This window comes from Notothenia rossii (assembly GCF_949606895.1).
Source record: "Notothenia rossii genome assembly, chromosome: 8".
NCBI classification, from domain to species: Eukaryota; Metazoa; Chordata; class Actinopteri; order Perciformes; family Nototheniidae; genus Notothenia; species Notothenia rossii.
The window spans coordinates 46,451,551-46,474,338 of NC_136906.1; the positions used below are offsets into that span (position 1 = coordinate 46,451,551).

The 22,788-nt window shown below is 40.0% G+C and overlaps 2 protein-coding genes across 4 annotated transcripts; one reads left to right on the forward strand and one right to left on the reverse strand.

Annotated features, from left to right (window-relative positions):
* Window positions 1–4,748: 4,748 nt before the first annotated feature.
* LOC307015214 (zinc finger BED domain-containing protein 5-like) lies at window positions 4,749–21,340 on the forward strand. Of its 3 annotated transcripts, none has more exons than XR_013801444.1 (2): window positions 4,749–4,981; window positions 5,675–9,471. XR_013801444.1 is itself a non-coding variant. In XM_079643703.1 (2 exons), exon 2 carries the CDS (start codon window positions 17,463–17,465, stop codon window positions 19,332–19,334), a length of 1,872 nt encoding a protein of 623 aa, XP_079499829.1. In that variant the 5' UTR covers window positions 4,820–4,981; window positions 15,181–17,462; the 3' UTR covers window positions 19,335–21,340. The 3 variants fall into 3 exon arrangements, 2 of the variants coding, with proteins under 2 accessions (XP_079499829.1, XP_079499828.1); XM_079643703.1 differs by lacking the exon at window positions 5,675–9,471 and adding an exon at window positions 15,181–21,340 and having other exon boundaries at window positions 4,820–4,981; XM_079643702.1 differs by lacking the exons at window positions 4,749–4,981; window positions 5,675–9,471 and adding exons at window positions 13,892–14,471; window positions 15,181–21,340.
* On the reverse strand, window positions 9,150–11,889 carry LOC307015215 (general transcription factor II-I repeat domain-containing protein 2-like). The gene is made up of 2 exons (XM_079643704.1): window positions 9,691–11,889; window positions 9,150–9,489 (listed from the first exon to the last, which is right to left on the reverse strand). Exon 1 carries the CDS (start codon window positions 11,087–11,089, stop codon window positions 9,695–9,697), a length of 1,395 nt encoding a protein of 464 aa, XP_079499830.1. The 5' UTR covers window positions 11,090–11,889; the 3' UTR covers window positions 9,150–9,489; window positions 9,691–9,694.
* Window positions 21,341–22,788: the final 1,448 nt, after the last annotated feature.

The window sequence follows — 22,788 nt, forward strand, 5'->3', positions numbered from 1 at the left end:
GCAGATAGCTTGAAGTAGAAAAGATCGCAGATGCTAATGTAGCGTTAGAATTTCTCCCCCGGCTTAAATTGTGTATTATAGAATGATCACACCGGTGACAGTACTCTTCAAAGGGTTCCCTAAATATGACTACTACTCTTACTGTTTAACATGTTGGTTTACTTGTTGTCATGGGCGTCGCCTGGGGTAGGCATACGGGGCTTGAAGTATTATTTGAGTTATTTTAAGTATTAAAGTAACGTGTTATGGCAGGAAAGTTCAATCTGGTATATTCATTTTAATGTCACCTTATATAGAATGTGTGTTAAACTTTTGATTTCTGCATTGAGTGACTTCTGCCTAGCAGATACCAAGAAGAGGCCCCTAGGGTCTCTCTGTTAATTATCAATAGTCCTTGCAATTAACAGGGGAAGTCCCAGATACATTTTCAGATAATGTAGTTAAAGTCTTGTGGAATTAATGTTTATCTCCTACACATCCTGCAGGCCTTGAGACTTGGGTCACCCAGCAGTAACCAAGATAAACGTCCTTTTGAGCTTATCAATAAAATGTATTCATTCCTAGTAAGCTGACTTTGGGGTGAAGGGCAGTTCAGGGAAGCCATTAAGCCACAAGAACAATTAAACTTCTGTTAATCAACCAAAACTCATGACTTTCAGGGGACAGGACATTCGGACCTATAACAAGGGTCACTTCATAGAGAATATGTGTGTGTATTCCTTACTGTATAATCATTTATCAACTATTCCTGTATTGGTGTTTTATTTGATTCCTCTGCTTTTATTCTTTCATATGTGGGTACTGGAGGGCTACAAACATTGTGGAGAAATTAGCTTAAACATGTTTTATTACTCTATGGGAAATGGAAGCAGCTTTTATGACAGGGACGAGAGAGCTGGGGGAGGGGACATTCTTCTTCATGTCAAATGATCAGGGAAATCTACTTGTTTTAAATAGATGTGTGTGGTTGATTACTTTGTATTAATAATAGCAGTATGTGTAAAGGAAGCTGGAAATATGCAATGTGAAACCTTTTATTTGAAATAAAGATTCTGCAGGGAATATTCTTAAAGAACAATAGCTCAAGTGTCTGGAAGAGTTGCAGGCTAAATGAGTGTGCGGTACTTTTTAACTGCTTGAGATCAGAGCTGATGTTTTCCTCTTGTTATTATTGTTTGAGGTTAAGGTAACTCACATGTGTTATTTGTATAATCCAACTATAAAAAACGATATCTTAAAACTATCTTTATAAAATGCCAAAAGTATGTGAAACTTGCAAGGAGGGGTTTGTTATCTCGAATGTAAGGGTCGCCTCTGGCTCGCGCTGATTGGCTGTCTTTTCTAAGTGGAGGACCCCTCGGGGGGGGGGGGTGCAGCCGCATAGCTCCTCCTGGAGTTTTGGATATAAGCCTATGTTTTCTTTAGACCAGTCTCTTCTTTTCTTCAAACTGACCAGATCCGTGAGATTGGAGGAAGAGCAGGAAGTACTTCCTTTGTATTTGTATTTGTATTGTTACTTTTTATCATTAAAACAAGATTATTGTTTAACTTGCATTCTGGTGTTTCTTAATCCCTTCCTTTTTACGAATTTACCCAGCTTACCAAACGACACGCGGAGACGAGGTTGGTTTTAAACATCCTCCAAATCTCCAACAGGCTTTAGCCCCGGATGTTTTTTCTTTAGCCCCGGACAAATTCTCCCTCAATAATATAATACATTAACCGTACTTTACCTAGATAGACCCTCCAGAAAAACGCGATCCTGCGATCGCAGAATTTCCCGCATAATCAGCAAAATGCCGCAGATTTTTAAAAGTCCGCATATTTATTTTTTATAAAAAATAATCCCCGCATTTTTCCACACAAAGTTGAGAAAAAAAAATAAAAAAGTTAACTCGTCTTGACGAGTAGTGATGGTGACGCAACGTCATCAGCCCGCGCATCACAGAAGGCAAACACCGTCGTGTGAAGGTGTGGAATTCACACACCAAGATGAACAAATCGAATCCATCACATTTACCCACGAACATTTCAGCTAAAGACCGGGCAAAGCAGTACCCCAATGTCTTGCACAAAAATGGGGGGAAACTGTTCTGTACCCCGTGCAACTGTGTGTTGGAGCATAAAAGGACATCGACTGTGAATACCCACTTCGATTCGCTCAAACATTCAAAAATGGTTTCTGCTGCGGACAAGAAAGCCAAGCAACTCACGCTCACAGAGGCTTCAACCTCCAAAACCCTTTCGAGGGTTGCAAGAAACGAGGTGAGTAGCCTACAATATTGAAGCTGGTCAGATAACGAACGAGTAAATGAAAACAGAATGAAGAGGAGGTAGGTGTGTGTGTGTGTGTGTGTGTGTGTGTGTGTGTGTGTGTGTGTGTGTGTGTGTGTGTGTGTGTGTGTGTGTGTGTGTGTGTGTGTGTGTGTGTGTGTGTGTGTGTGTGTGTGTGTGTGTGTGTGTGTGTGTGTGTGTGTGTGTGTGTGTGTGTGTGTGTGTGTGTGTGTGTGTGTGTGTGTGTCTTTCTGTGATGTAGCTTGCTTCTAGTATGTTTGTTTATCATAGCAACTCTTTTAAAGTGCTCCCTTTCATTCAGTAGTAGCCTAGTAACAGGGTGCGGGAGAATAATCACCTTTTTTCCGCTTCCCCCATATTTCACAACTGTTCGCATATTTCGCAACTTTACGCATATTTCGCAACTTTCCGCATATTACGCAACTTCCCGCAATTTTCCCGCATAAAATCACATAAAAACCCCGCATTTTTATCGCATAATCAAGGATTTTAGCCCGCATAATCAATGATTTTAGCCCGCATAATTAAGGATTTTGGCCCGCGTTTTTCTGGAGGGTCTACCTAGAGGATGGTAGAATTGTAATTTCCCGTGTTCAGTGAATGCAACAGAGGCAAGACACCACCAGACCAATCAGAGAGTTGCATGGAAATAAGCGTGTTTTATTGGCTGACAGGTAGACTACTTTAAACTGTCAGCCGCGGAAGCGGAGTTTCTGAAGATGGACATTATTTTAATAAAAAAGACGGCAATTCTCAAGTGGTGGCTCACACAACAACCCCAGAGCCACCACCTGAGCCAGGTGAACAAGGTATGTAAATGTCAGTAAACTTACAAGTTATGCGAACATGTAAGCAAAGCATAAATTATAGCTACGTTAATTTGAATCGCGCGGGTAAGCTAAACCATAAGCAAGTAGCTATAGCTAGCCAGATATATTAAATAAACACCTTGTCATACAATCTAAATGTTGTGTTTTTTAGCGTTACCTGGTGATTTCAAAGAAAGCTCTCTGGGAAATGTTGACTTACTGTCAGTGCTCGACATGAAGCTAGAAGCTACCTTACAGTACACAGTTGATCCTGAGTCCTGTAAGTTAAAGTGTTTCATAGTTAGCTTAGCTAAGCATCAACCTAACACTGAAATATATGGATGTTATGTGACGGTATTTATGAGGAAAAGTCAGCTGAAATGGTGGCATAGTTGCCACTGTGTGTCAACAGCATTTTTGAACATATTTGCAGCAGTGAATGTGGCTGTTTGACCACTGACGTTGCCATAACAACACCTGCATTTAAATGTGCAACCTCTACCTGTACTTTTTGTGACAGATTTTTGCATGAAATTATAATTCTTCTGATTGATATTTCCTATTGACAGCTAGTTTCTATGTGAAAATTATGAGATGGACAGCCAGCTAACAAGCTTTTTATACAAACATTTCAGATCAAAGCTAATCCAGTGGGGCTCCTGAAAGGGGGGAAGGGACACTATGGTCCCAAATATTAAGCCTTGACCCCCATCTTAAAATTGATATGATCAAAAAATGATCTGCATTGTCGGAGGCCTTTTTTTCCTCATTATCATGTCAAATTGTACAGCTTTCCTTAGTTTTTAATGCAGAAAGATGACTATATTAGAGTATTAAGTGAAAATGACTATATTAAAGTGTTAAGTGAATATATTAAGTGAATTACAAACTGCATTTGTATAGGAATGATTATGTCCTATTGGCAGATAACTACTCTAACAGTGATATATCTACAAGAGGTTTCCAATGTAAATTTAACTATTTTCAATTGGTTATATTACATTTTGTGACAGTGTGGTGACACTCATTTTAATGAAGACAAATGTGTGTATCTTGAAATTCATTTATTTGACAGAGCTGGAAACTGATTGACTTACATACTTGTTTGTGTTTACCTTCACAGTCATCACAGATGAGCCAAACCGAGTAGAGGATGAAGAAAGGAGAACAGGAGAAAGGGACACACAAGAAGGAGATACAACAGGCAAGAACGACAATAGAGAACCGCAGTGACGCGTCGTAAAACCAGGAAGTAAGTTAGCATGTTTAGCACTTCCGGTTCCTTCCTCAAAAAGCAATGCATTTTTTCCATAGGGTTTTGGAAAATAGCTCGAAATAAGGTCTGTGGTTGACACAAATTAAGAGATAAGTCACGTTTTGTTCTACGACATTAAATACGTCAGCAGTGACCCCACTGGGGATTTTTGAAGAGTTTACGTGTCTGAAAAACGATGGTTGTTATCGAGTGGCTGAATAGGACTACAGAAATTGTCGAGGCCGTTGTACGTCATTACGCAGAACACGTAAACACTCCCGCTAAGTTTGTTTTCCCCTGTTTTCTGCTTGAAAGCAAGTACCTGCCTATCTTTAGTATCTGTGTATCTATATCTGACCATTAGAATCTGTATTTTTGAAATTGTCGTTTTTAACACAGTAGTTTTACAAATTATAGAATAATTAATTACCAGTGTTTTCCAATTTTACTCGGCAGTTCGTTTCGTTAGCTAACATTAGCTAAAGCTAGCGATACTAGTTAGCTACGCAATGGTTTGTTGCTTTGCTCCGGGTTGCAGCCACAGGTCTTCGCATGAAACGTGCTTGTTCTATCGTTTCCCGGCCAATGTTTTCCAAAGGAGAGTCTGGATTCGTGCCATGAGGTAAGCTGACGTTACATTTTTGTCCATGTCACGGTGAAATGTAAATGATGGGTAGTGACTGTATCGCCATTTTAGAGATGGCGCTGCTGAAAAGACCACAACATAAGTAAAGATAATGAATACATCCTATTAAAAACTGTGTGGCTTATATGATAAGTCTAATTAGTGCAAGCAGCATAACGTTTCACCATGTAACTAAAGATTGTAGTCAGGGAAATCAGTTTGACATATTGAACTAATAACAAATCACCTCTGGCTGGCAGAGAACTCTCTGCTCCATAGCTTCTCTTGGGCGTAAAATCACATGTACATTTTACATTTATATTCAATTTAATATTCCATCCCTCACATACTTTTGTATTTATAATAACTTATATTTAGTTTTTCTTGTTATGCTGCTGCAGCACAAACATTTCCCAAATTGGGATCAATACAGTAATATCTTATAACTATTATAACTAGTGTAGCAGCTGACACCTATTTTCTATATGGATTAATCTACCATTTATTTCTTTAGTTCAATTTTCATCTATAAAAATGTAAAAATAGTGAAAATGTTCACGAGACTTATGAAAGTGCAAGGTTATATCTTTAGATGTTTTGTTTTAGCCTATGTACTGTATGTCTTAATGCTCTTACAGTATATGTGACGGTGTGACTTCCATGAAACTATATTTTATATCTTCCCAACAGACGAGCTGACAGGAAACCTAACACTCTAACAACCACAACATTGCAAAGGCGAGTAAATGTAAATTAAAAACGATTCACAATTTTTTAATTTCTTCTTCTTTCTTGCAGTGAGGTGAAGCTGACCTTGCACTTGGTGTCAGTAAGGATGTTCCTCACGCAGGCTGAATGTTTCTCCTTCCTTACTGACACAGAAGCCCTTGATTTGCAATGCTTCACTAATTGTCATTTCCCTGGCTCCGTAGGGACACTTTACCTCCAGCACAGCGGAAGACCCTACCAGACCATCTGGAGAAGCCCCCAACAATCCTGATAGGGAGAGCCACAAATCTGACTCATGGACCTGCATCTGGGTTGCAGTGGTGAATGCCCTGACGCCCTCACATTCATTCATAGTCCCCCACTGTACAGACAAAACACCATCAAGGGCCTGTAGTTGCCCTAGCACCCTGGCAATAAAGGAAGCTGTCACACGCTTTGACCTCAGGACAGCTCCAAAGTTGCTGGCAGTCAACCTTCCTTTCCTGAACAAATGCCAGTTTGGGTTGGTTCGCTGACCAGTGGTAGCCACCTGAATTGCCCTCTGTTGCTCTTCAGACAATGCCATGCTTGCCACAATTGCCTCAGATCCCTGATGCCCAACAGATTTGATAATTTCAGGAACAGTAAGTGTTTCCAAGCTGCAGTGTTCCTCTTCTGGCTCGGGGGAGAGAAGCCAAGAAATTCCTGAAAACCTGCCCCCGAGTCTGTCCCTCAGCCAGTCACGATCTTCGGAGGTGGGCTCTCTTGTCAGCGGGTTAAATTAGTTATTCGTTTCAACAGTCACATTAAAACAGTTACTAAATCAGCTTGCTATCACCTAAAGAACATATCTAGGATTAAAAGACTAATGTCACAGCAGGATTTGGAAAAACGTGTCCATGCTTTTATCTTCAGTAGACTGGACTACTGCAATGGTGTCTTCACAGGTCTCACTAACAAATCTATTAGAAAGCTGCAGCTGACTCAGAACACCGCTGCTCGAGTCCTTACCAACACTAAGAAAGTGGATCACATCGCTCCAGTTCTGAAGTCTTTACATTGGCTTCCTGTGTGTCAAAGAATATATTTCAAAAATACTGCTGCTGTTTATAAAGCACTGAATGGTTTAGGCCCAAAATACATTTCTGACCTCCTGCTAAATTATGAACCATCCAGATCTCTCAGGTTTTCAGGGACTGGTCAGCTTTCGGTCCCCACAGTCAGAACTAAACATGGTAAAGCAGCGTTCAGTTATTATGCTCCAAATATCTGGGACAAACTCCCAGAAACCTGCAGGTCCGCTGCAACTCTTACTACTTTTAAATCCAGGCTGAAGACTTTTCTTTTTGTTGCTGCTTTTAATTGAACTATTCATATCTTAGACTGCACTGTAACTTTTATCCATGTATTTTTTCTTTTAATGTTTATTTTATTAGCTTTTCTTTTTAATGACTGATTTTAAATGCCTTTTTTTTTAATGTCTTTCATTTTTTATAAAGCACTTTGAATTGCCTTGTGTTGAAAAGTGCTATATAAATAAACTTGCCATGCCTTGCCTAATAAAGATTTCATGTGACACATACAATTGATTTGTTGATGGGAATTAATTTGAATAAATTAACTGTAGGTTAAGGGTACGCTTGCTATCACTACTCACCGACACTATAATCCTTGTCCCTCATGCTAGCCCTGACAACATCGGTGAGCACACCTTCATCTAGGCTGCACTGTAACGTGTCCGGACTTGTTGTGGTTCTCTCCTCTATCTACACTCTTCTTGTCATCTTTGTAAAACGATATCAGACTGGTAATTGACACAGCCATGACTTCTAGTTAAATTCAGTGTGGCTAAAATGAAAAGCTTTGTTAAAATATGCAAGCACACGAAAGTCAAAGTCAGCTTTATTGTCAAAAATTCTACATGTGTTATACATCCAGAAATATCGTTTCCCACAGTGTGACATGTATACATAAAACAAAACAAAAAGGGCCTAGATAAACGTGGTATACATTAAACAAAACAAAAAGGGCCTAGATAACCTGGGTATACAGTTTAAAATGTTAATATATTTAAAGTGTTCAAAGTGCAGTTTCAGTGCAAGTCAGTTGAAATGAACTTAAGTTGGCGTGACGTTGAAGTCGTGCGACCCTGCTGCTGCACTGGCTTGTAGTTAGTTTATAGCATAACGTTAGCATTTCGCTTTTGGCGACTAGATTTATGATTCAAAAATTATAAAAGTAGGGTTGACATGTGGAGATTATCCGGCTGAACAAAACGTGATCCCTCTCTTAAATGTGTGTCAACCACAGACCTTATTTCGAGCTATTTTCCAAAATCCTATGGAAAATTTGCATTGGTTTTTCATGAAGGAACCGGAAGAAGTTTACTTCCTGGTTTTACGACGCGTCACTGCGGTTCTCTATGGAGACAACAATGAACAGGAACACCAGAACAGACATGAGTCAATGGGTAACATGACTGATTTAGGGACTGCAGATACACGGCCAAGGCAAGTGAAACATCACTGCTTTCCATCCAGCATGTTTGGCCGGCAAAAGAGATCATTTCAACCGCAAACAGCTAGTGATGAGGGAAGCAGCAAGAGATGAGGGAAGCAGCAAGTGATGAGGGATTATTATTTCCTCCTTCCATCCCTTTTTTCTGTTTAATCTGATTACTATCAACTTCTAATAATTTGACATAGTTTATGATTTAATTGGAAAATGAAGTGTTTTTAAATAATAAACCCGTTTCTGATTCTTTGATTTTTTTTTACATATGGGTGTTGAGAGATGTATCCATATCTCTTAATGTTGCTTTCAAAGTGCACAAGATTGATGCTTTCAACTTCAACATTTAAAAAAAGTCTTCCTGGGGGACCCCAGAGGAGGTGAGTTCCCCCCAAAATGGCAATTTATCTCTGCTTATGTAACTCATTTGTAATGTCCCCTCGGCAACAGATCACTCAGAGCTAGGGGTGGGTGATATTGAAAAAGATAATATCACGATATTTTTCAAGCAGTATCACGATAGACCAGGGGTCCCCAAACTTTTTTCTCTGGGGGCCACATTATCGTTCCTGACTGTGATGAGGGGCCGGGATCGATCATGTGGGCTGTATACTAGGCCACTGCCTGTTATAGCCATAATTTCTAGCACAAAATAGTTCATCATTACAAGTGATTTGCAAAAGAAGTGAGTACTTCACATGTTTTTCAATTTGAAATACCACAGGTATTCCTTTTATTTTCTAATAACAACCATGTAAAAATAGCAAGGAAAGGTTAGAAAAACATGGTGATTGACAGTTTATGAGTGATACAATAGAAATGGTAGGCCTATATTACAGTGAGATGAGAAATCATCAAGACAAGAAACTTGGTGAACAATATATCAACTAACCAACTCTTATTTGTATATTCAGGTGAGATTTGTTTTGTTCAAGGTGAAAATGCAATGAGCACCCAAACACTTTTACAGCACAATTATCATCCCTTTGAAATAGGAGATTGAGATGAGGGGCAGTGCATAAAGAGGAGAAAGAGGAGAGAGAGGAGAGAGAGGGAGAGAGAGAGACAACGATGGAGAGGCAGATGCTGAGAGAAGAGATTGGGAGGAGAGACTGAGCAGTAAACCCTCGGCAGGTTAAACTAGAAGAGAGTAACAGAATGGGAAGTCAGCAATATGTGCAGTAGGTGAACTGAATTGGTACTTGTAGCCAGGGTGGAAGGAAGGATGGATGGGCAGTGATCTTTGAGGTCAGCAGTTGCAGTCCCCTCTCTTGCTGCCTGGAAACCTGGCATAAAGGGATGACATTGGACACATTCAGTAAATTACATAAATATGCTGCCTGTTGTTCCTTGTGATGTGATTTTACAAATACAGTGTAGCATTATTCATTAAAATTCATTAAAAACATTAATCATATTTCATCAAAAAATCATAGTTCATGTTTACAGCCATATAAAATTGTAATAGTTAAAATCAGTATATTTACCATATCAGTGTGAACTGTGTGCTTGCTTCTGGCTGGTGAGAGTCCGATGCAAATGTTCATCTGAGAGTCTGTTCCTCGTTGGATTTTTTATTTGCTTCATGCGGGAAAACGTCTGCTCGCAGGTGTAGGTGCTGCCAAAAACGGTACACATCTTCAGAGCATGTTGTTTAATGTTTGGGTAAGTGCCCTCTGGTAGCTCAGCATAGAACTCAAGGAGGTGGTCAGGCTTGAATGCGTCTTTAAGGACATCACAATTCTGCAGCTCGGCTAGTTCAAACTGAAGAGAGGGAAGTGCGTCGTCAATGTCAGCAGCAAAGGGGTTCTGGAACAGACTTATGTCTTTGTTGTTGACATGAAGCTCGCGGAAGCGCACACTGAACTCTCGCTGCAGCATCTCCAGGGCATCTTTGCACTTCGCGACTGGGAAAGGGGCGGCTGGTTTCTCGGCGCAGTAGCTTTGGGTGGCAGGGAGATGTGTGAAGTCCAGCTTTTGGACCTGTCGCACAAGGAGCTGCAGTTTGACCTCGAATGCTTTTATGTGGGAATACATGTCGCTGATGAGATTCCCTTTGCCTTGGAGCTGTAGGTTGAGGTGGTTCAACATTTCAGTCACATCAGTTAAAAACGCGAGGTCCCATTTCCACTCCGGGTCGGTCAGCTCCCGTACCGTTTCACCTTTAGACTGGAGGAAGGTGTTGATTTCGGGCAGCAGGTCGTAGACACGGCGCAATACTTTGCCTCGACTTAACCACCGGATTTCGGTGTAGTACAGCACATCCTGGTGAGCAGACCCCAGCTCGGAGAGAAAGGCCTGGAACTGCCTGTGTTTCAGCCCATTTTTCCGGATGTAGTTGACACAGTGCACAACCACCTTCATCACAGACGCCCACTTCAAAACTTTGCAGCAAAGCGCTTGCTGGTGAATCAGGCAGTGGACTTGAATCGGTGGGGCGAGACCTCGTTCCTCGAATTCGCCGTTCAAGCGCCCTACTAGACCCCTCGTAGATCCGACCATGCTAGGCGCACCATCTGTAGTGACACTGGCAAAATTAGCCCATTGCAGACCAAGTTCGCCCATTGTTTTGCACACTTCGACAAAAAGGTATTCTCCAGTTGTTGTGCCTTTTAGGCTTCTCAGTGATGCCAGCTCCTCTGACACTTCAAAACGTGTGTTGACTCCACGAATAAAAATCAACAGTTGTGCCGTGTCCTGTACGTCATTACTTTCATCCATGGCTAAAGCAAAACACTTGAATTCTGCGGCTCTCTCTCTCAGTTGGTCAAACACGTTTCCCCCCATCTCCTCAATTCGTCTCGTCATCGTTTGTGCTGAGAGACTCACCCCACGGAAGGCATCTGTCTTCTCGGGACACACCTCCTCGGCCACAGCCAGCATCATGGCCTTCCCGAATTCTCCGTCTGTGAACGGCTTGCCGTGGGTAGCCAGTAGGTTAGCTACTTTGTAGCTAGCTCGGACAGCAGCCAGGTTGACCCGGGATTGACGAAGGAAGGCATCCTGTTGAACAGCTAGTCCGCCTTTCAGACGCCGAACCTTATCATCTCTCGCTAGCCCGCTCAAGCTAGCATACTCTCTGTGCCGGGTTTCGTGATGGCGGCGAAGGTTGAATTCTTTAAACACGGCCACATTTTCTTTACATATAATACAAATGGCACGGTCCTTCCATGGAACAAAAAAATAATCCTTGGTCCATTATTCTTTAAAAACCCGACACTCTCTGTCAATTTTCCTCACTTTACTGCACGCCATTACACTGCTGTTCAACTGTAGCATAATATTTTCTGCGCATGACTTCGATCAGCTTGTAAGGTGGCGGAAATTCGGTCTTAACATACGTCATATAAATAATACAGACACACATATTAAATTATATAAAATATAAATGGTTAATAAAAAAATATTTTAGTGTTAAAAAAACAAGATGCAAATGTAACAGATGTCAACCAGAACGTTACATAACGTTGCTTTTAAAGCGTGATAGAGGCGCTGGCGATCTGATTGACAGTTCCACTGTTTGGCTCATGGCCACTACCAGAGCCGCTCTGGCCACTACATACTGACGGCCTCGAGTTCTAATCTCAGGTGACGGAATGAACAGCGATTACCGCCCTCGTTTGGAGAGTCATGTTATTATTTCACAAAACAAGTTGGACAACTAAAATAAAATATTTTAAAAAATATTTTATTATTTTTTTATTTTTTTTTTCTTCTTTGGGCCAGTTCAAATGGTGAGGTGCAGAGAGGTGGAGGGCCGGTCAAAGGGGCGTGGCGGGCCGTATGCGGCCCGCGGGCCGTAGTCTGGGGAACCCTGCGATAGACGATATTTATCACGATATTTTTTCATGTCGGTTATTTTGTTTATTTGTCAAGTTACTTAACAGTACAACCACCTACAAGGTAACAAAAACAAAAATAAAAAGGAGTAACAGACCAAAATACCATTTCAAGCTGGTTTTAATTCTGCAATGAATCCCTAAATGAACAATTCAACAGGAATTTTGATATGGCTTCCTCAGTGTTCAAGTAGGTAGCCCTACACCCTACACAACAAATGTTAACACTGGTTTCTTCAGCAAGTAAAGTGCACTCTCTTGCTAAATAAAATAAAATATTCAAGGGCACAGTTTTTCAGTATAAAAATGCACTTTCTGTTTTAGGTAGCACTAGCAGTGATGTAACATCAATAAACATGAAAAGGAGAATAAAACATAACTAAGTTAAACATAAAACCATTGACTTCAATCCATGAATTTTCCGAAATAAGCTCCCATGGAGATGGGCGTGACTTTGCCACTCTATTGAAGTCAATGGAGAGAGAAAACTTATCTTTCGATCCCGTTTGAATTGTGCCACGAATTACACATGTTTGTCGATCTTAACAAATAATTTCCATGTCAAAAAAGTCACAGTTTGTCGTAAAACTGTTGAAATATAAGACTATGAAAAATACGCAACTAGAAAGACTACAAATCCCAGAGTAAGTGATGTCATAACTGATGTCACAATTGTTTTCCTCCGCTAAATATAAGAGATAGCTAAGATAAGATAACTTTAAGAAGATGCCTGTGTGCTTAGTACCAGGTTGTTATCATACCAGCAATGGGTTTTGCTCGTTCTTTCGCTTCCCGTCTGATGAAAGGACCAGGAGTGGCTGGCTGGATCAAGTTAGCTACCTAGCTAGTAGCAAGCACGTTAGTTAGCATTACAGCCTTAGCCTTGTCATTTTTATTAGCCTTAACATGAAGTAACATGAAGTAACCCAAAAAGTTAAACAGTAAGAGTAGTAGTCATATTTCGTGAACCCTTTGAAGAGTACTGTCACACCGGTGTGATCATTCTATAATACACCATTTAAGTCCGGGGGAGAAATGCTAACGCTAATGCTAAATTAGCATCGGCGATCTGTTCTACTTCATGCTATCTGCACAAACGGTGACAGTCGCAGATTGATCTAAGGGTTTCTTATAAACTGTAGTGGCAGGAGAAAAGGTTAACGCATGTGCTTTATATTGAAATGAAATGAAAACTATGATATGTGTATTATCCTCGCAACTACAGTTGTTAAATGTCTACTTTTATGTACGGTTTGAGGGTGTGGTTCTGCCATCCTCATATTGTCCGTTTATCAGTTCTGTTTACCTTTATAATATTATTTCATTTAAGAACCCCTTGTGCGTTTAATTAACACAACTATTTTAGATAGTTGATCGTTACGCATTAAACATTAAAAAGATCAGGCAGTTCAGAGAGAATCAAAGGAAGGCAAGCAGGCAGGCAGCCTTGTATGACATTCTTCTGGACGTGTTTCATTGTGTTGATAGTGAGGGTAGTCAATCACTTTTTCGACAAGACAGTAGTGACGGCCATCTTGGTGACGTGTGTTGTTGTGAGAGTCTGCGAGACCAGAGATGTAGTTCATTCAGCGTTTCACACAAACAAATGTGTTACTTCACAGTTTTACGACACATTTTAATTTTTTTGACTTGCAAAATTATCTTTTAAATTGACAAACATCATATGTGTAATTTGTGGCACAATTCAAACGGGATCAAAAGGTAATCTTTCTCTCTCCATTGACTTCAATACTTAATTTTTTCGAAATAGAGAACCGCAGTGACGCGTCCAAAAACCCGGAAGTAAGTTAGCATTTTTAGCACTTCCGGTTCCTTCCTCAAAAAGCAATGCATTTTTTCCATAGGGTTTTGGAAAATAGCTCAAGATAAGGTCTGTGGTTGACACAAATTTAAGAGATAAATCACGTTTTGTTCGACGACATTAAATACATTAGCAGTGGCCCCACTGGTGATTTTTGAAGAGTTTACGTGTCTGAAAAACGATGGTTGTTACCGAGTGGCTGAATAGGACTACAGAAATTGTCGAGGCCGTTTTACGTCATTACGCCGAACACGTAAACACTCCCGCTAAGTTTTTTTCCCCCTGTGTTCTGCTTGAAAGCAAGTACATGCCTATCTTTAGTGTCTGTATATCTATATCTGACCATTAGAATCTGTATTTTTGAAATTGTCGTTTTTAACACAGTAGTTTTACAAATGATAAAATAATTAATTACCAGTGTTTTCCAATTTTTCTCGGCAGTTCGTTTCGTTAGCTAACGTTAGCTAAAGCTAGCACTACTAGTTAGCTACACAATGGTTTGTTGCTTTGCTCCGGGTTGCAGCCACAGGTCTTCGCATGAAACGTGCTTGTTCTATCGTTTCCCGGCCAATGTTTTCCAAAGGAGAGTCTGGATTCGTGTCATGAGGTAAGCTGACGTTACATTTTTGTCCATGTCACGGTGAAATGTAAATGATGGGTAGTGACTGTATCGCCGTTTTAGAGATGGCGCTGCTGAAAAGACCGCAACATAAATAAAGATAATGAAAAAATCCTATTAAAACCTGTGTGGCTTATATGATAAGTCTAATTAGTACAAGCAGCATAACGTTTCACCATGTAACTAAAGATTGTAGTCAGGGAAATCAGTTTGACATATTAAACTAATAACAAATCACCTCTGGCTGGCAGAGAACTCTCTGCTCCATAGCTTCTCTTGGACGTAAAATCACATGTACATTTTACATTTATATTCAATTTAATATCCCATCCCTCACATACTTTTGTATATATAATAACTTATATTGTTTTTCTTGTTATGCTGCTGCAACACAAACATTTCCCAAATTGGGATCAATACAGTAATATCTTATCTTAATTAATTAAGAAATATAACTATTATAATTAGTGTAGCAGCTGACACCTATTTTCAATATGGATTAATCTACCATTTATTTCTTTAGTTCAATTTTGATCTATAAAAATGTCAAAATAGTAAAAAAATGTTCACGAGACTTATTAAAGTGCAAGGTTATATCTTTAGATGTTTTGTTTTAGCCTATGTACTGTATGTCTTAATGCTCTTATATGTGACGGGGTGACTTCCATGAAACTAATATTTTATATCTTCCCAACAGACGAGCTGACAGGAAACCTAACACTCTAACAACCACAACATTGCAACATCCTCCACTGAATGCATACGTTTAGCTGCCTTTGGCTTCTTCCACTGACAGGGGGTGTCAGTGCAGCTGAAATTGTGGATGGCAAAGATGGCTCATGCAGCCGCATGACTGCATTTCCATTCTCCACATGGGCATTCACATTTTGTGGAGAGAATTCCCTCTTCTCCTGTAGATACCTGTGGTGGTGGGATTGTTTTATTATTTAAAAATATATTTACATTTGTAATGCCTTCACAATTATCCCTTTAATTGTTTATAGCCTACTGTATGTTTATTTCATGGATATTTCTGTGTTTTCTGGTGTGTAATATTTGTAATCTTGGGGCCTCTTCTCTTTAACGTCTACATGCTACCACTGGCTCAGATAATGAAGAACAACAAAATAAGTTACCATAGCTATGCGGATGACACACACATTTACGTAACCATTTCACCAGGAGACTATGCTCCAATTCAAACACTGAGTAAGTGCATGGAACAAATCAATGACTGGATGTGTCAGAACTTTCTCCAATTAAACAAAGATAAAACTGAGGTAATGGTTTTTGGAGCCAAGGCAGGACGTTTAAAAGTTAGCGCTGAGCTTCAGTCTGCAATGTTCAAAACAACAGATAAAGCCAGAAATCTAGGTGTAGTCATGGACTCTGACCTGAGTTTCAACAGTCACATTAAAACAGTTACTAAATCAGCTTACTATCACCTAAAGAACATATCTAGGATTAAAAGACTGATGTCACAGCAGGATTTGGAAAAACGTGTCCATGCTTTTATCTTCAGTAGACTGGACTACTGTAATGGTGTCTTCACAGGTCTCACTAAAACATATATTAGAAAGCTGCAGCTAATTCAGAACGCCGCTGCTCGAGTCCTCACTAACACTAAGAAAGTGGATCACATCACTCCTGCTCTGAAGTCTTTACACTGGCTTCCTGTGTGTCAAAGAATAGATTTCAAAAATACTGCTGCTGGTTTATAAAGCACTGAATGGTTTAGGCCCAACATACATTTCTGACCTCCTGCTAAATTATGAACCATCCAGATCTCTCAGGTCTTCAGGGACTGGTCAGCTTTCTGTCCCCAGAGTCAGAACTAAACATGGTAAAGCAGCGTTCAGTTATTATGCTCCAAATATCTGGAACAAACTCCCAGAAACCTGCAGGTCCGCTGCAACTCTTACTACTTTTAAATCCAGGCTGAAGACTTTTCTTTTTGTCGCTGCTTTTAATTGAACTATATATCTTAGACTGCACTGTAACTTTTGTCCATGTATTTTTTCTTTTAATGTTTATTTTATTAGCTTTTCTTTTTAATGACTGATTTTAAAGGCCATTTTCTTAATGTCTTTCATTTTTTTGTAAAGCACTTTGAATTGCCTTGTGTTGAAAAGTGCTATATAAATAAACTTGCCTTGCCTTGCCTAATAAAGATTTCATATGACACATAAAATGGATTTGTTGATGGGAATGTATGTGAATAAATTAACTCTAGGTTAACTGTACTCTTGCTATCACTACTGTTAACTGTGTTCGTTATTCTCCCGACCAGGAGAGAAGCTTTAAAATAGGAGACTATATGGAGTCTCTGTGAAAGTTCAATTGGGTACTTTAATTAAAAAAGGCGCGGTAGTGTTACAGACAGAATATTGTTCCGGCAGAAAAACAGCTGTGATCTGGCTCTCCTTGATAGGGAAGAGAAGAGCATGGATCTCTCCTCCGGTGCTGTTTATATATCCTCTGCTGGCTCCTCCCCGCCAGCCGGCTCACCTCGTCTCCAATGTCCGTTATTGCATTTAAACAGAGGATAGGTTCTTTTCACATTCAATATATGCTTAACACGCCGTTTCTCCTCATATTCTCTTTCATCACTTTTCATTTAACACATTCTAAACGCTGTAATCAATACTCTAAACCAGTGGTTCCCAACCTGTGGGCCGCGGCCCCCTGGTGGGCCGCGAAGGTATTGCAAGTGGGCCGCCAAATCTTTTCCAAAATAGTATGATTTTTGTGGGGGGGAAATCAGATAAAAATATACAGAATAATATTTAAAATGATATAAAAAATGTAATTATTCTTTTCATCATTGCATTTTTCCTTAAAATATTAGATATGTGACGAGCAGAGAGATAGGAACATTTGTTGTAATCGGCCGGACTACTTTGCTGCGGGACAGCTCTGCACTTGATTGATGCTGATTGTGTAAACTGTAATTAAGTTAGAGTAGAGCAGAGTATTAAAATGGATAGCTGGCTAGCAACAGGGAGTATTAAAAGGAAAGAGAGACCAGAGGCTGTCAGTGAATCGACCGGTGATCTCCTGGCCGTCAAACAAAAAAGAAGAGTTCGAAGAAAGTACAGTGCTGAGTACTTAGCGCTGGGATTTTTTTGGACAGGCACAGAAGCTGAGCCGTTACCGCTGTGTGTCGTGTGCTTTGAGACTTTGTCAAACGAAGCCTTGAAGCCATGTAAACTGCGCCGTCACCTCGAGACAAAACATGGTAAATATGCGACCAAGCCGCGGGATTTTTTTCAGAACAAGCTCAGGGAGTATCAGAGCAAAAAGAAGGTAATTGAGCATATGGGCTGTGAGAACACAAATGCTGTGGAAGCGTCTTTTCGGGTCTCCCAACTCATTGCCAAAGCTGGAAAACCACACACCATCGGCGAGGATTTAATTCTTCCCGCTGCAAAACAGATCGTTCAGGTGATGTTGGGAGAGAAGGCAGTGCAGCCTATCAACCTCGTTTCATTGTCGGATAATACGGTCAAACGAAGGATTGATGAAATGGCAGATAATGTGTTGGAGCAGCTGATCCAAAGCGTAAAAGAGAGCCGCTTTTACGTGCTCCAACTGGATGAGTCAACCGACGTCGCAAGTCTGGCAAACCTGCTTGCTTATGTGCGATACGAAAATGGTGGCGAGATAAAAGAGGAGTTTTTATTTTGTAAACCTCTGCCTACCCGTTCAACTGCTGAGGCCATTTTTCACACTGTGAACACTTTTATTGTTTCCAATGGGATTGACTGGTCCAAATGTGTTGGATTGAGCAGTGACGGAGCCCGTGCAATGCTGGGACAGCACAGCGGGGTTGTCCGACGTGTGAAAGCGGTGGCTCCGCGGGCAACATCTGTCCACTGCAGCATACACCGTGAAGCACTTGCTACAAAGAAAATGCCCCCGGATCTGAAGACTGTTTTAGATGAGGCGGTCAAAGCTTTCAACTTCATCAAGAGCCGTCCACTGCAAACACGTTTATTTGCGGTGTTATGTGGAGAGATGGGCAGTGATCATCACCAGCTACTGTTACACACTGAAGTGCGGTGGCTCTCCCGAGGCAAAGTCCTGACGCGACTGTTTGAGTTGCGTGATGAAGTGCATGTGTTTTTTCTCGACACAACGTTTGAACTCGCACACCGCTTCAGGGATTTTGAGTGGTTGGCTAAGTTGGGTTACCTGGCTGATATTTTCAGCCACTTAAATAGACTCAACCTCGGTCTTCAAGGGATAACAGTGAACATATTCAATGTCCAGAATAAAGTTGAAGCAACCATAAGAAAGCTGGCGCTGTGGGCTAAGCGTGTCGAGCAGTCAAACTATGACTCGTTTGAAAATATGGCTGATTTTCTGACAACGGAACAGAGTCCACTTCCCATCACCGTGAGCAACGCTGTCAGAGAGCACCTGCAAGGTTTGAGGACCCAGCTGCGCGCATACTTCCCCATCCCAGATGTGCAGTACAACTGGATAGAAAACCCATTCGCCAGCCACAGTGATGAGGCTCTCGCTGCTTTGAGTGCAAAAGAGCAAGACAGTCTCCTGGATCTCTCTTGTGACACCGCGCTGAAGCTGATCTTCTCACAGAAGCACCTGACAAACTTCTGGCTTCATGTTGCTTCTGAGTACCCTGATCTGGCTAACAGAGCTGTGAGATTCCTGATGCCTTTCCAAACGACGTACCTCTGTGAGACTGGATTTTCTGCACTCGTGGGATTAAAAACTAAGTACAGAAACCAACTGAATGTTGAGCCAGATCTTCGACTGAAACTTTCATCCATTGTGCCAGACATCAAACATCTGGTTGCCGCCATGCAACACCAGCCGTCTCATTAGGTGAGTCAACATATTGTGGGCCTGTTGTTGGACTGATCCACTGCAGCTTTATAGAAGCTTTAATTTTATTTCGTTGCAAGTATTGCTTTTACTTGTATGTAAATATTTTTCTGCTGTCGAGGCTTAACATTACATGCATAGTTTTGAACTTTATCTGTGCACTGGTTTGTTTGTTTGTAGGCAGATGATTTAATGTTAAAATACAAAGTGTAATTTTTCATTAATGAGCCCAAGCAGAATTTACATCATCTTTACAACGGATTTGTGTTTATTTGTAGGCCTATCGATTTAATGGGCTTACTTTTGATATTTGGATTTTGTTTTGATTTGATTTTGGATGTCAAATTGTTATATATGAGAATGCATTTCTCCATTGTTGATGGATATAGTTATTTATTAATCATTTGATAATTAGCCGGTTACAGACAGTCCATTGCTTGTCATTTCTGATATCTGTGTGGTGTTGATGGACAGCTCCTTTAATAATTGTGTGTGTGTGTGTGTGTGTGTGTGTGTGTGTGTGTGTGTGTGTGTGTGTGTGTGTGTGTGTGTGTGTGTGTGTGTGTGTGTGTGTGTGTGTGTGTGTGTGTGTGTGTGTGTGTGTGTGTGTGTGTGTGTGTGTGTGTGAGAGAGAGAAAAAGCGAAAGAGAGAGAAAGTGTGTGTGTGTGTGTGTGTGTGTGAGAGAGGTGTGTGTGTGTGTGTGAGAGAGAGAGAGAGAGAGAGAGAGAAAGTGTGTGTGTGTGTGTGTGTGTGTGGGCTTCCAACATGTTTCTCCTGTATTCAGTGCTCCATTTAGGTTCAAATTTTAATAATTTGGATGTCAAATTGTTATATATGAGAATGCATTTCTCCATTGTTGATGGATATAGTAATTTATTAATCATTTGATAATTAGCCGGTTACAGACAGCCCATTGCTTGTCATTTCTGATATCTGTGTGGTGTTGATGGACAGCTGCTTTAATAAATGTGTGTGTGTGTGAGAGAGTGAGTGAGTGAGAGAGAGAGAAAGTGTGTGTGTGTGAGAGAGAGAAAGCGAAAGAGAGAGAAAGTTTGTGTGTGTGTGTGTGTGTGTGTGTGTGTGTGTGTGTACAGCTCCTCACTGCTGTGTTAGCGACTGTAGAGCTTCCAACATGTTTCTCTTGTATTCAGTGCTCCATTTATGTTCAAATTTTAATAAAAAAAAGTGCTTTGAGAACGCATTATATGGCCTCTGTATTTATGGGAAGGTGGGCCTCGAAAAAATTTAAGACTTAAAAGTGGGCCCTGAGTTGGAAAAGGTTGGGAACCACTGCTCTAAACAATACTTCTCGGCTCGTTTGGTTTCCGGTCATTCCGGATGTTGTCACATGCTACTCTCGTCTGTAAACAATAATGTATTCAAATAAACTGTACCTTCATTTAATATTCAGCATGGTAGTATCTCGACATCTATAGTTGTAGTGTTAAATCAGTAGGCTTCGGTTTGCACCACTCCATATCATTTCACTACTAAATTCACCTCTTCAGGAAATCGTATATTAGCCACATGCTAAATGCTAACCGGAGATGAAGGATTTTCAGAATAAAAGCTTAACTGCTTGTGCACAAGAATTTCTGGTTTTTCAGTATAAAAGAGCATTAAAACTGACGGCATGTTTAAACTACATTTCCCCATTAAAAAATTGATTTTAATTTCTAACAGTCCCTCCTTACACACCTAAAAGGTGTGTATAATACTGAAATCAATGAGTTCTTCATCTGAAATTTGCATATTACATATCTCATATTAACAAACATACAATCAAATGGAATGGTTTTACAGCCGGCTTTACAAAAATACAAAATAAATTCTTGTCTGTGTTCAAACATAAAAGTTTTCCCTTGTGCATAACTTCTAGTGTTTGCATTCAATATCATTCTTCAAAATAGCAGCAATGGCTTGGTATCAGAACATTTCTTCCTCCCTCCTTTCACAGAAACCGTTCTCATACCACGCTCAGTGTTAAGGCACTTGTTTTTACAAAGTGAAAAGAAACGAACCATTTTAGAATAGCAATAAAATAGTAAAGTCAAATAAAATAGACCATCTTGGTATAGTATAAAATAAATTGAAAATAAAAATATACTATCTTGGAATAGTATAAAATAAATTGAAATGGATTAATTCCATTTTAGCATTTTATTTTGCTCACTTCTTCACATGATTTCATAATGTAAAGAATCACATCAGCTGGACATTCATTGATCAATCTCATCTCCGAACATCCATATCATTTAAACTAACTCATCATTGTCATCAACATCTGTATACGGGGGTTGGTCGTCTTGTTCTGCTAGCATTTGTAATTATCTCCTCATGAGAAATGTACCCTCCCTCCTTTCATACCATTTAAGGTATGAAAGTAATATGTTCTCTAGAAGGGGCCGTCGTGATCAATCGGTACGTTCTACTCTGGGGTACGGCATTCTAGACAGTCATTTCTGGGAGAAGATTTTGGTCAGTTACAACAGTTGTAGAGTTTCATCACTTAAAAGTTCCTTCTCATTACCTTTGGGTGGTCTGTTCTAATGCAGAGATAAAGTCCCTGAAATGGTGTGAGAACCAGTGGAATATCAATAACTCATTATACTAATTTATTTTCAATTCTTGTCTACTTAAATAGCTATGCTAACCCCTTTAACAGAACCTTGGGTGCTAGAGCATGTGATAATTACTCCCTCCTTTAACAAGAACTTTAAAACAGAAGTCATTTCATTAATGGTTTGCAGTTCAATTCAGGAATTTACACCTATGGCAGATATGTTTCTCCTTTAAATAACATCTCTAAATGTCAGGTCATCACTGATTAAATGGATGACCTTTAGGAGCTGGTGGCGCTTGTCTTTTAAAACTCATACTCCATCTGAAGCTGCAAGTAAGATTTAAAACATCTGCAGGGTGGATCGAGCGACCCCTTCTCCCTGAACGATATTTGTTGTAAAATATGCACCATCACAATGAGTGATCCAAAGCCCCGCATGTAATACTCCCAATTATATTAGTTTTTTTTAAATTAAAATGTGCAATCTCTCTTTTGTCTTTTTAAAACTCTACATCTTGGACAAAAAACAAATGTTATTTCCACCTTAATCTTCCCTCCTTAGGTAATAACCATGCTACAATGGAGAAATCAATACTCTAGATTGGAATAATATCTTTGGCTTGGTACTAGCTCTACCTTTAACATTTTCCATACAAATAAAGATTTGTCTGCTTTTATAGAGTGGTTACTAAAACCATCCCTTTAAACTGTAGGTCTATACTGTAACAAATTAAATCTTACCCAAATTCACACATGAATAAAAAAACTCTTAAAGAATAATTTGTTCATATGATGAAAAGATTGAATAATATGTTCTACCCTCAGTGTGTTTTTAGGGTTATTTAATAGTTTCCTCTTTTTTCTTTATAAATTCACCAATTGATTAATTC

Bases quoted from the DNA above. Each gene is read 5' to 3' on its own strand.
- LOC307015215 (XM_079643704.1), bottom strand. From the start codon at position 11,089: ATGATGCTGGCTGTGGCCGAGGAGGTGTGTCCCGAGAAGACAGATGCC.
- LOC307015214 (XM_079643703.1), top strand. From the start codon at position 17,463: ATGGATAGCTGGCTAGCAACAGGGAGTATTAAAAGGAAAGAGAGACCA.